This window comes from Nannobrachium achirus, assembly GCF_963921795.1.
Source record: "Nannobrachium achirus genome assembly, chromosome: 6".
In the NCBI taxonomy this organism is placed as follows: domain Eukaryota; kingdom Metazoa; phylum Chordata; class Actinopteri; order Myctophiformes; family Myctophidae; genus Nannobrachium; species Nannobrachium achirus.
The window spans coordinates 49,710,492-49,722,298 of record NC_137815.1 but is presented as its reverse complement, the minus strand read 5'-3'; the positions used below and the strand labels follow the sequence as shown (position 1 = coordinate 49,722,298).

Below are 11,807 nucleotides of genomic sequence, written 5' to 3'. Positions count from 1 at the left end.
CTTCAGGAATCAAGGCAAATGTTTAATTTAAGTAAGATACCCAAATAATTATACTTTGTAAGCAAGGTATAAACATGATACAATTAGGAAAATGCAGCAAATTAAAAAAGAAAATCTCAATTGATTTAAACTGTACACAAGTTACACCATTTCATTCTAAAGTGCTATTTCAAAGGGAAATCATTAAAATCTATTCAAATGGTTGCAATAAAACATGGACAACATTGCTATTTCATTATTACAAACATAAGTAGTCATTCAAATTAGACCTTACACTTGTCACTTTATAAGTTTGTGATGTTTGTGTCTCTAGAACTGTGTTTGATAATATAAATTATATATTATTTATACTGGGCTAATTGGGACTGTAATTGATAATATGAAACCTGTAATTAGTTTGTCTCACTGCTTTAGACAGTGTGATTGTATGACGTAATGTCAGAAGGTTACACAAGTGACAAGTGTAATTAAGGACTTTAGAATCCTCGTTCGATTGAGATCCATTTCTTTCCCCCTTTCTGTTGGGGACGTGTACTTGAGCTGTGGTCCAGTGAATATAACTATCATCATAAGTATCTGGTGATGTTTATATGAATGACATTTGAATATGGGGCTCTGATTGATTAATTTATGTTTTATACACTACCTACATTCTTTGGGGGTATGGCTTCAAATTCTGTGGGCAATGAAACTAAATTGTATAGTGGGGAGGGTACATGTCTCACCCTGGAATAGTAACACAATTAATTTATAATGGAAAATTATGATGTGGGATACTCAGAGGCCAAAAACTCAAACATCAAATCATGTAAAGTCCTAAGTGCATTTATGACACTCTATATGATTTGGTGATGATGGCATTGATGTTTGTTAGGGAAGGCACAGCTAAGGATAGGATCTCAGTGCAGAACATACTTCAAAACCCCACGTGATCTTGGATTATTACAGTGTGGATTATTTACGTATTATAAAGTAGTTCATCTTTAATACACATGGACACAATTTGTCCAGTGTTATTGATTATTCAGTGGCAATCATTTGTTTTAGCAAGTGTTGATATAAACATTGTTCATACACTCATAGAGCTGTTAACATACAAAAGTTAAATGAACACTGAGGTTAATGTCATGTACCTTTCATTATGGCCATAGCTTGTCGTTCCCCAGAGAGATTTTGACCATGAATAGGCTTGCTTACTCATGGATATGACATTGTGTTAAGTTTTGGTTTGAATTACTTCCAGTTTTCACGACTAATTTCCTTTCTCAACTTTTGGCGAAGCTAGATTTTCACTGATTTGTCATTTTGTATAAAAAACAAGTTAAAAAAGAAGAAGAAAACAAGAACAGTGACATCATATTTCATTCAGCATGGTCTTCACCTGGTTATAAAAGCCATGAGAGCTTTTCTTAAAACTTGACCGTTAATTGCCAACCTATGAAATTCACTAGTTAAACAATTTGTATAAAAACGAAACAAAAATCTCTGTCATAACAATACATCTGGACTTGAGAGAATAACCTTCGGCCAAAGCTTTCAAGAAAGCCAGATGCACAAGATGACATGTTTGCTGTAATAAGCCCTGTGCTCTGAAATGACCTTTTTAAAAGACAAATACATACTGTGACATTAGGATGAAGCCAGTTAAAACATTTCCAGTGTCAAACATAGACAGGTTAATGTTAAGCTAAAGCGTCCTTTTCACTGTTTAGCACTGTTATAACTAGCTATGTATGTTAGACTCTCCACATCCTGTCTCGTTGGGTGGAGATAGCCTACTGCAAAATCGTTCAACAAATACATAGTTATCCGTTATCCCACAGACAGACACACCCCAGAAGGTATGTGCGCAGCTCATGTGCACATATAGGGCACAATGATGGGAATTATATGGTGGTTATAACTGTCTGTATCTCATTTGAAGAAATAACTAAACAAGAAAAATCTCTCACTGTTGCAATGAATACTGTAACTGCCACCTTCTTTTTCCTCTCACTTCTCTACTTAGCAACTAAATGATTATCGCATGTAGGCTACGTCGTGCAACTTTTGCAAAAGTACACCCTCTCAACATTTCTGTCGTGGAGATGAGACTGCTTGCTCCTAACTCAAAAACCCAGACTCTGTCTTGTTTGCAAGGCTTTGTTCCTTGGCCTGCTGGGGAGAGCAGTCCCTGGTAACATTTCCTGCTGATGTCTCAAGCTGTACATCTCAACTGACAGACAACAATACCATGCCAGTAGTACCGTGTGCGTGCACGCACACACACACATACACACACATGCTTGTGCTTTCAACCACCAGGATATTCCAAGTTGTGAACCTCAGACACGTCCTCTTTACACCTCTTTCTCTCCTTCACCGTGAAAAGATGTCCGTCTTAAGTTCTCCTTGACTTTGACGAACTCTGGAGCTTTCAGGGTTTCCTCTTGTTCCTTCTCCTGCTGCCTCTCCAGCTAGATTACAAAACAGAGGAGAATATTGGGTTGAGGAAAGAAGTTGATGCTGAAATATGAGTAGGACAATATCCACACACTTGAGTGTTGTTGGCTGCAACCTGTTGTGAGCTTGTAGAGCAGCTAGTTTCGAATAGCCAAAGTATAAAGGTTTTGGAAAATAATTATCTGCAATGTAAGTAGTCACTAAAGTTTTCAAATACTTGTAGTGTAGTAAAAAGTACACTATTGTGGAGTGGATGTAGTGGAAGAATAAAGTATTGAAAAATGGAAATACTCCAGTGAAGCGAAAGTACCTCAAAGTGTACTTGAGTACATACTGTACATGAGTAAATGTATAGCTACTGGTGGATAGTCAGTGCCGAAACAAGTACCTCCTCCAGTTTTTGTTGCCTTTTGAGGAGCTCCTGCTCCAGAGGCGAGATCTTCTTCCTGGCTTCATCCTCTTGCTTCCTTTGTTTCATCATCTGTTCTCTCTTTCTGGCTTGCAGCACGCGCTGCAACTCCGGCTTGGTCTCCACACTCGCACCGCCCCTGGATCCCAGCCAGGACCAGACACAGGTTAGATTAGAACAGTAGTATTTATATTTATATCTTTGACTTAAGTCTGTAGTTCTCCGACCTTTTAATTTCAAGGCCCCCCTAACTCTGAGAGTGTACACATTTGAATAAATACTTACCATTTTGGGGGTCCTTGACATGACAAAGTTTGAGAACCACTGATATAGGCAGATTCTACAAATTACTTCTAAATCCTAACAGTTTTCTGTGAGGGTTCATTGGGAACCACCCCAAGGAACCCTGAGGGTCCCTGGACCCTCAGGACCTTTGACCAACACTGACTTAAGGAAGCATAGCGATTATAACACATTGTAATAAAAAATACTTTACTAAGTAAAAGCCCTGCATTCAAAACCTTAACCACTTAAACCCTACATATTTTCTTAACCGTTGTGAGCTTGTAGAACTTCTATTTTCAATTAACGTTTATGGTTCACTTCTAGTGGTGCAAGGGTTTATGTGGTTAAGTCAAAGTACAAAAGTATTACTTTACATATCAAAATATACATAGCCTAGTAGTTAAGATTTATGTAGTTATTATGCCGAACATCCATTTCAGTATCATATGTTATTGGTCTATAACTATTTAGCATAACTGTGTTCATCACTTTGATATTGCAGTTGGTAAAGGTGGAGCTAATTCTAAGGACTATACACAGTTTATAAGTTGATTTATATTTTGTATTAAATCTAAATCTGCAAAGTAACTAGAAACTAAACATGTCAAATTAATTTATTGAATTACATTACTTGCATAAGTAGTAAGTACCTCTAAATTGTAGTTAAGTACAGTACTTGAGTAAACGTACTTTGATACATTACACAACTGGATTTCCTCCAAATACAGATACAAAAAAGAGTGTGGGAAAGACCTAATATTTTGAATTCATCAATATCACTTCACTATGCTTAGTAAAACAGACCTGGTTTGCACTGTACTTGATGAGTTCTTTATCCATCTACGACAACTCTTTCACCAAAAATAGCAGCTCACAACACGTCATGGTGAACCTTCCCCCCAGAATAGTGATGCTGGGGTCCAAGTGGTTAAACGTCAAGTATAACGTTATTTTCAGTCAGTTCTGATGGAAACAAATATTTCTCCAATAGGATGTAAGATTCTAAATATTAACAGTGTTATTCAGGGGTGCCGTGGATGAAAAAGTATTTACAGGGGTGCCCGGAGTCAAAAAAGTTTGAAACCCTATAAATAAGCCTATAAACCACAGAATCAACAGGATGAACACATTGCCCACCAGATGGGGAGCCATTCACCATCTTATGGCACAGTCTGAAAACCCAACTCTTCAGACTTTACCTTATTATTATTAATAATAATAGCAACCTATCTTATCCCACGGGGGAACTTCAGTTTTCAGCTTAACCTGGCTGCCCACAGAGGAGCGTGGAGGGGGGAGCAGTTAGGGGTTAGGTGTCTTGCTCAGGGACACTTCGACACATTGCTGGAGCTGAAATCGTACCTGGGACCTCCGGAGTTCTAGGCAGGCTCACTTACCATTCGTCTATGGCCGCCTTATCTCCTACATGTACAGTAGCAATTACTCAGCTTTACTTTGAGTGTAGCATTTATACAGTTACAGACCCACAAGGGTCCATGTGGTTCCTAACATCAATCATTTAGCAGGGGACATTATGTATCTTTCTTCATCCTAGCTTATTACATAGAGGGTTAGGGCTGTCAGTGTGTTGACACTTGCTTTGGCACTGTACATGTATGTTTAATCATGCCAATAAAGCTCCTTTGAGTTGAATTGAATTGTGTTAACTTCTCCAGAAGATGGCACTCTTGTCATTAATGAAAATGGAAGTGGATGAGAAAAGGACTTCAGCTGTTCATGCAGACTATCTTGGAGAGAGACATTAGTCCGATCCATGTCTGACCACCTGTCTGTTTCTTTTCTCTCCGATGAAATGCGCTTTTATATTTAATGAAGTGACAAAAAATGGTTGTGATTCCTTGTTGGTTCAAGAAAGCAAAATCATTTGTTTTCCGTTGTAGCTTTACTGTATGTCATTTCAAATGGATCATGAATATGAATGCAGGGGGGTTACTGCTTCTCACAGAACTGATGTCTACAGTAGAATATAATCAGTAGACAACAGTACTCCAATATGGCAAAGATGGCATAAAAGAACAAATAAGGCGGAAATGGCCATGAAAAAAACCATGAGGGCAACTTGAAATATGTTCATTAGTCTCCGCCAGAACTTCTGCTGTTTGTCTTCAGATCAGAGCCATGAATAAAGTTTTCAAATAGTTTCCAAGAATAAGATGGATGCTGTGCTGCCTGTAACAAAGACGGCTAAAATATGCACTTTGTTACTTGAAAAAGATCCAAACCAAGTATCTAAGTAGTGGTATTTCCCATTAGGACAGAAAGTTAAGACTAAGAGGCTATTCAACCACATTACAAACAAGAACTCTTACTCTTCCTAATAGAAATCGGAGACATGGGAGTTTATTTTAATCAATTGGAGTAACTGCTTCTGTACATAAAAAGGCAGAATGTAAGACTTTACCCTACTCTCTCTGACTGTTAAATCGTGAGATAATTGCCAGCTGTTTCACAATTCTAAGCAGCTATATAGGAGGATAAAAAACACACACAGTGTCTCTAGATGTCTCTCCACATCACACTGTCTCCTTCCTTTCCTCCGCTGTGTGTGTGTGGCTGTTAATTGATTTGATGTGTAGTCTGGGGAGGCATGGTAACCACTTTTAATTAGAGTTGGGCTGGAGAGGGAGAACTGAGCGAAGAGATGATGATTAGAGTTTTGGTTCATTTAGTTTGTCTGTTCCATAAACGTGCGAAGGCTGAACACAGCAAATAAACATGATGCCAATTAGCGATTCCGTCCGCCATCAGTCTCATTGGAACGCGCACACACTGAATTGAACAAAGTAAACACACTTAGTAGGCACACACACACACACACACAACTGTTCTGCCATGCTTGTGAGGAACTTTCATTGACTTCAGTTGATCTCTATAACACTGTCCTAAATCATCTTCGATGCATTTCAAATCCTACGGTAAGCCCCTGAAAGTTACCCTAACCTTAGCACTAAATGAGGACAGGCCGGTGTTCTTCACCTGCGTTTAGCTTGTGTAGAGATTTCATCCTTGTAAAGGTTTGTTTTCCTGCCAAGGGTTTTGTCTTGTGCAAGGACAAGGGATCGTTTGTTTCCTTTGTTAAGGCCCTCTGAGACTGTAAAAGCAATTAAGAGTATAGGAATGATAACAAACACACGCACACACGCACGCATGCACACACACACACACACACACACACAGTCACACACACACACTGTTAAGAAGCCATGTCTGTAGTTGGTTACACTCCGCTTCTAAGTAAAGGACTTGCGCTTGTGAATTTGTGCTTTATACACTTGTTATTTACGAACTTGCCAACAGGGAACTGTGAGAGAGATCAGTACTTGAACTATACTAGTTAAGCCTGATTTATACTTGGTTGCATACTTGGTGTCGTGCACCAAATGTAGCCGATCTACAAGCTAACAACCCGTGTCAATTTGAGCATTTTTAGCTTGTCAATCAGTGCGTGACACGGTGCACAACCAAGTATAAATGGGGCGTAACAGGCCTTTCTTTTTTCCTCTGAGTCACTGGGGAGCCTGGTCTTACTGAGCCCTCACAGATAGCCCTGGCTCTTGTTTCTCCTCTCAAACCACACAGCTTTGTGACATCCACTGACATTTGAACCCAGCCTCCCCCATTCTATTGACATTTTTGAGCGGTGGTCACACCGTCTCCTATACGTGGCCGTGTGTGTGGGTATGCGTCCGTCCGTCCGGCCGTCCGGCCGTCCGTGTATGTAGCCTCAAGCCTGCAGTACCTTTTCTGACCACACATGTTAAGGGAGGGGCGCTGTTGTTCTCACACACACACACACACACACACACACACACACACACACACACACACACACACACACACACACACACACACACACAGGGGGGAAGGGTGGGTCAGCATGTGTGGTCAAGTATTATTATTATTATTAACAAACTGAATGTTTTAGGGTCAAATAAATTAGAGTGTGTGAAGAAACTACAGCATTGTAAAGCACACTAACCCCGCTGCACCCACCCAGTAGTGCTGTTGCACAGCCTCCACGACCACCGCTCAGTTCACACGGGTGTAATTTTTTTTTATGTGGATGTCCCCACTTATTTCTTTCTGTAACATGCCTATTTGAAGGACACTATAAGCACAAATAAACAAGGATATTTGTAATAAATTATAACATCAAAACAAAACAAAAAAACACCCTGGCATCCTAATTCTGGGGAAAACGTTTGGCGACAACATCAGATCTACAAGCTCACAACACATGGTACTTTGATGCATTGTGAGCTTGTGCATTGGCTATTTTCAGCAAAGTGATATGGTGTAGCGGGGGAATAGGAGTGGGACTATTATGGACCCCTGGGGGACTCCAGAATATGTAGGCCAGGGTCTAGCCGTGTGTGTGTGTGTGTGTGTGTGTGTGTGTGTGTGTGTGTGTGTGTGTGTGTGTGTGTGTGTGTGTGTGTGTGTGTGTGTGTGTGTGTGTGTGTGTGTGTCTCATAACACATCTTATTGTTATAATATTGTATTATGCTTTACCTGTTATAATGGTACAGTTACACTAACAATGGTGTTGTAAGGTGATACAATGTAATTGTAAATGTGTACTACAAAGGAAGTGCTATTATACATACTGTTTAATCTCTCAACATATAACAGCAGAATCTGTCAGCTCTACTGCCTTAAATATGTAATGATGTTGTTAGTAGGAATAAACACAGAATCACCCGGAGGAAGTGTATTAAGAAGGGGGAGGAGCCAAACCCGGTTCCTGTTATACACAAAAGAAGAGGTTGTGACCTTAACCCAAACCTAAATCTACAGTTGATTTTGTCGACAAAAAAAAATATATATATTTTTTTTGGCAGGCCTTATTCGTCGTAATGCCGTCACGCTGCGCAGCGTTGTGAGCTTGTAGATCTGCTATTTTCAGAGCACAACACACGAGCGCAAGCAAACATAAAATCACTTGTCTTTTAGTTCTATTGGATCTCTTCTCCATTAGTCCCTCCCTGACATTTTAATCTATTTTTTTTGTTGACGAAAGTCATAGTTTTAGTCATCATAGCTTAGTTTTTATTTCGTTTTTATTTCGTTTTTGTCTGTGAAAAAAGGCAGTCGATGAAAAAGAATTTGTCATAGTCAGCTTACATGTGTGTGATGTTTTTCTAAATACTTTACTGGAGGGAACAACTTAATGTTTTTCTCCCTTTTTGAATTGGATGTTCCCACCGTCCCTGCCGAGATGAGCGTCCATGTTGACAGGAGAGATGATCACAGGTGCAGAGTTTGTACCACCATTATCAAAACAGGGACTTAAGAATGGTTAGTTTCTCAGTGAAGGTGCAGCCAGTGAAAGAGTAGAGATGAACTCCTCGTCATAAAAGGAGACCAGACCCTCCTCATAATCGGACACTACTTTCTGGACCTCCTCTAGTACAGGAAGGAGGACAGCAGGGTCAACAAGAGCCCCATACTCATTTCCATTCCTCAAGCCTATAGTCCAGTAACCATTGTTGAGGGTCACTGTGATTGATTCCTTCCTGTTGATGGACTCCTAGATCCCTCTCAGGTCATGTTCAGAGTCAGACGACAATGCTCTGTAGAGAAAACGTCGAGGTCCCGGGACATCGCCATTGCGTTGTCACTTTTTTTCATATGAAGCCGCACCAAGGCATGAAAATGATGTAGTGTGCATGCCTTGTTCATAGAGGTCGCTAGATGGTAGTCACGCACTATCTGGCACTATGCAATCTGGGAACCCATCATCAAAGAAAGGGCGACACCCACTCGGTCTGTCATTGACTCTGTCTCGAGAGATTGGGCACTATGTGACATCATGTCCGCCACAGCACTTGTTTACATAATCACCATGGCAGCTACAGGCTCCACTGCGCTCTCCACTGATGTCGGCTTTGCAGCGTCAGTCATTACATCACAGGTTTCCCTGTAACGCCCGTTTAGATGGAAACGCAAGGAGGATCGTTTTCACAGATTTTCACTCTAAATTTCGGATTTAGTATCTTTCGTTTTCAACCCCCGAAAATGCTGTTGTTGTTGTCTCCACCAGCCGAAGGCTGAGGGAGAGTATGTTTTCCCCTCCGTCCGTCCGTCCGTCCGTCCGTGCGTGCGTCCGTGCGTCCGTCCGTCCGTCCGTGCGTGCGTCCTCGCAGTTTGTGAGCAGCTAATCTCAGTCACCGTTGGCCCGATCGCTGCCAAACTGAGCACACACACTCCCTGGATGCCAATCTAGAACCTCTGCCCCACATTTTTCAAATCAGCCTCATGGTGGCGCTATAACAGGCCGATTTGTGTGGCCTGGTTGTTACCAGCTAATCTCCGGCGCCGTTGGCCCGATCGCTGCCAAACTGAGCACACACACTCCCTGGATGCTAATTCAGAACCTCTGCCCCACATTTTTTAAATCAGCCTCATGGTGGCGCTATAACAGGCCGATTTGTGTGGCCTGGTGGAGACCTGTGCTCGGAAGAGCACTGCTTCTAGTTGTTCATGGGAGTGCCGTTGTGTGAACGCTGCCTCAGTCTAGATCCGTCTCAGTCTTCCCTTTAACCTGAACCTCATAGTAAAACCTTCCTGGGGAGAAGCTTTGTTTTCCTAAGACACAGACACATGGGAAGAATCTCTCTGTGTTGTTTGGGAGATTCTTCTTTACTGTATGCCTCCATCATTTACTTGTTTTCCATCCCTTCAGCTCAACATCACGTAACTTCTTCATCTCTTGACTGAGAGTCTTCTCCAGCTGAGCCACAGCTGTCCTCACTGTCCCCACATATAAAGACTGATTGACATTGACCTTTGTCCAGTCCTTGGTGGGTGGAGGGGTGTTGATGGATGTGAAATTCTGGAGAGTTTCTTCTGGGGTTGTCTTCAGTGTTTGAGAGCTGCTTCAGCTCAGAACGTCTGTTCTCTTGAGTGATTTCATTTTGCAGTTCTTTGATGAAGCTCTCAGCCTGTTTCGCTGTTGTTTTTGGCTCATCTTCAATCACACCAATGAGCTCAGCCTGACTACACCAGGCTTTTCAAAGCGTGCATGTGTAACGCGAGCCCCGCATATTCCGGCTTTAAAATGGGAATGGATCTATACGTGTGTGTTTACATATGCGGGAATCGCGTGCGTGTCCACACAAATTCTCTGGTGCAGGCCAGCAGTGATACAGCTGATCAGAGCAGTGAAGACTTGCACGCTGCCTGCTATCACTGTGTCTGCATCTTTCTTGCTCTACTGAGTGTTTGACCTCCTGAATCTTCAGTTGTCTCTCCTGGATCATCTGCTGAACGTCATCCTCTGTCTTTGCTTCATATTCTTCTTTCCGCTTGTGATTCCTGAATTGTCTAACCATCTCAGACATTAAAGTATTCACAGATACTTCTGGTCTCTGGACACACATCATTAATGATCCCGGTAATGTGTGATAAATGTTTTGCAATAGTTGTGACGACTGGATCAGTGAACACGTCCATACAAAGCCCCCAGGACGGCTTGTAAATATTGAAGCGGCCCTACTGGTCAAAGCTGGAACAGCAGACTGGGTGAAATACATGCATGAGCAAAAGAGCGCGCCGCTGGGGGTCTGCCATGAGGTTCAATGGACGCCGTTTGACGTTTGTGACGTAATTACGTCTCGGCGTAACAAAAATTGGATCATCGAGATGATCCAATTCCCCCACAATGCACCTGGATTCTGCTTCTTCCGGGTGCTTCAAACCGCCACTGAGCAACTTGCTATTGAAATGAATAGCTGGGGGTGGGGCTATCTGTTCTCTTATGGTCCATACAGATAGCACAGGAAGTGCTCTTCAGACAGGAGAGTATAAAGTATGAAAGACTGAAACACTGGAAATATTGTCAAAACCTCTTGATACTTGATAAACTGCAAATCTCTTTGTGTGTGTGTGTGTGTGTGTGTGTGTGTGTGTGTGTGTGTGTGTGTGTGTGTGTGTGTGTGTGTGTGTGTGTGTGTGTGTGTGTGTGTGTGTGTGTGTGTGTGTGTGGTACTTTGGTTACTTTATCTCAATTGCTGTTGTGATCTCTGCCTTGACCTCTCTGTCTCTGCATGGCTGCATCTCTTTAGGAAGGAAATTAACTACCTAGTACCCACACATGATATGTCCACCCACTCTACATTACTTTATATTATCTTTATCTATTTCTCGCCCTCTCTAGAAAGCTGGATAATTAACCACATGATATGCTTGATATGCAATATTTTTTTAAAGTCACTGTTTTAGTATCTATCTTGCAAAGCCTTTCTTTCTACTCAAAATTATTATTTGGCCTGCAATCAAGATAAGTACTGTTTGTAACTGTATGTAGATCAGTATCTTTCTTTCTTTCTTTCTTTCTTTCTTTCTTTCTTTCTTTCTTTCTTTCTATAAATAGCTTAAAATGCAGTCCCAGATCAAAGACACAGCCTCTCACTTTTCTAAATCAATACACTGTAACGTGATCATTTCATGTTAGAGGAGAGATGATGTGAGTAGGTGTAGTAATTTAAAAAGCTCAAAATCTAATTCTCATCCTGTCTTAGACAGCAATATCACAGCTGGTTGATGCCCTGACATATCTAGGAATCTGTCTAGAATGTTTGGCAGTATCCATTTCACTAAGATTACACCTGATTAACAATACAATGCTGCTCCCTCCTGGTTTATAACA

At 41.3% G+C, this 11,807-nt stretch overlaps 1 protein-coding gene across 2 annotated transcripts in view; it reads right to left on the bottom strand.

Moving 5' to 3' along the window:
* Positions 1–9: 9 nt before the first annotated feature.
* The window catches only part of LOC308287466 (protein FAM107B), a 46,406-nt gene continuing 34,608 nt past the window's right edge, over positions 10–11,807 (bottom strand). For both annotated transcript variants that reach the window (XM_080728643.1, XM_080728644.1), the window contains 2 exons: positions 2,831–2,990; positions 10–2,456 (listed from right to left, as the gene is read on the bottom strand). In XM_080728643.1, the coding sequence (XP_080584769.1) occupies positions 2,340–2,456; positions 2,831–2,990 (277 nt within the window). In that variant the 3' untranslated portion in view covers positions 10–2,339. The remainder of the gene's footprint in view (positions 2,457–2,830; positions 2,991–11,807) is intronic.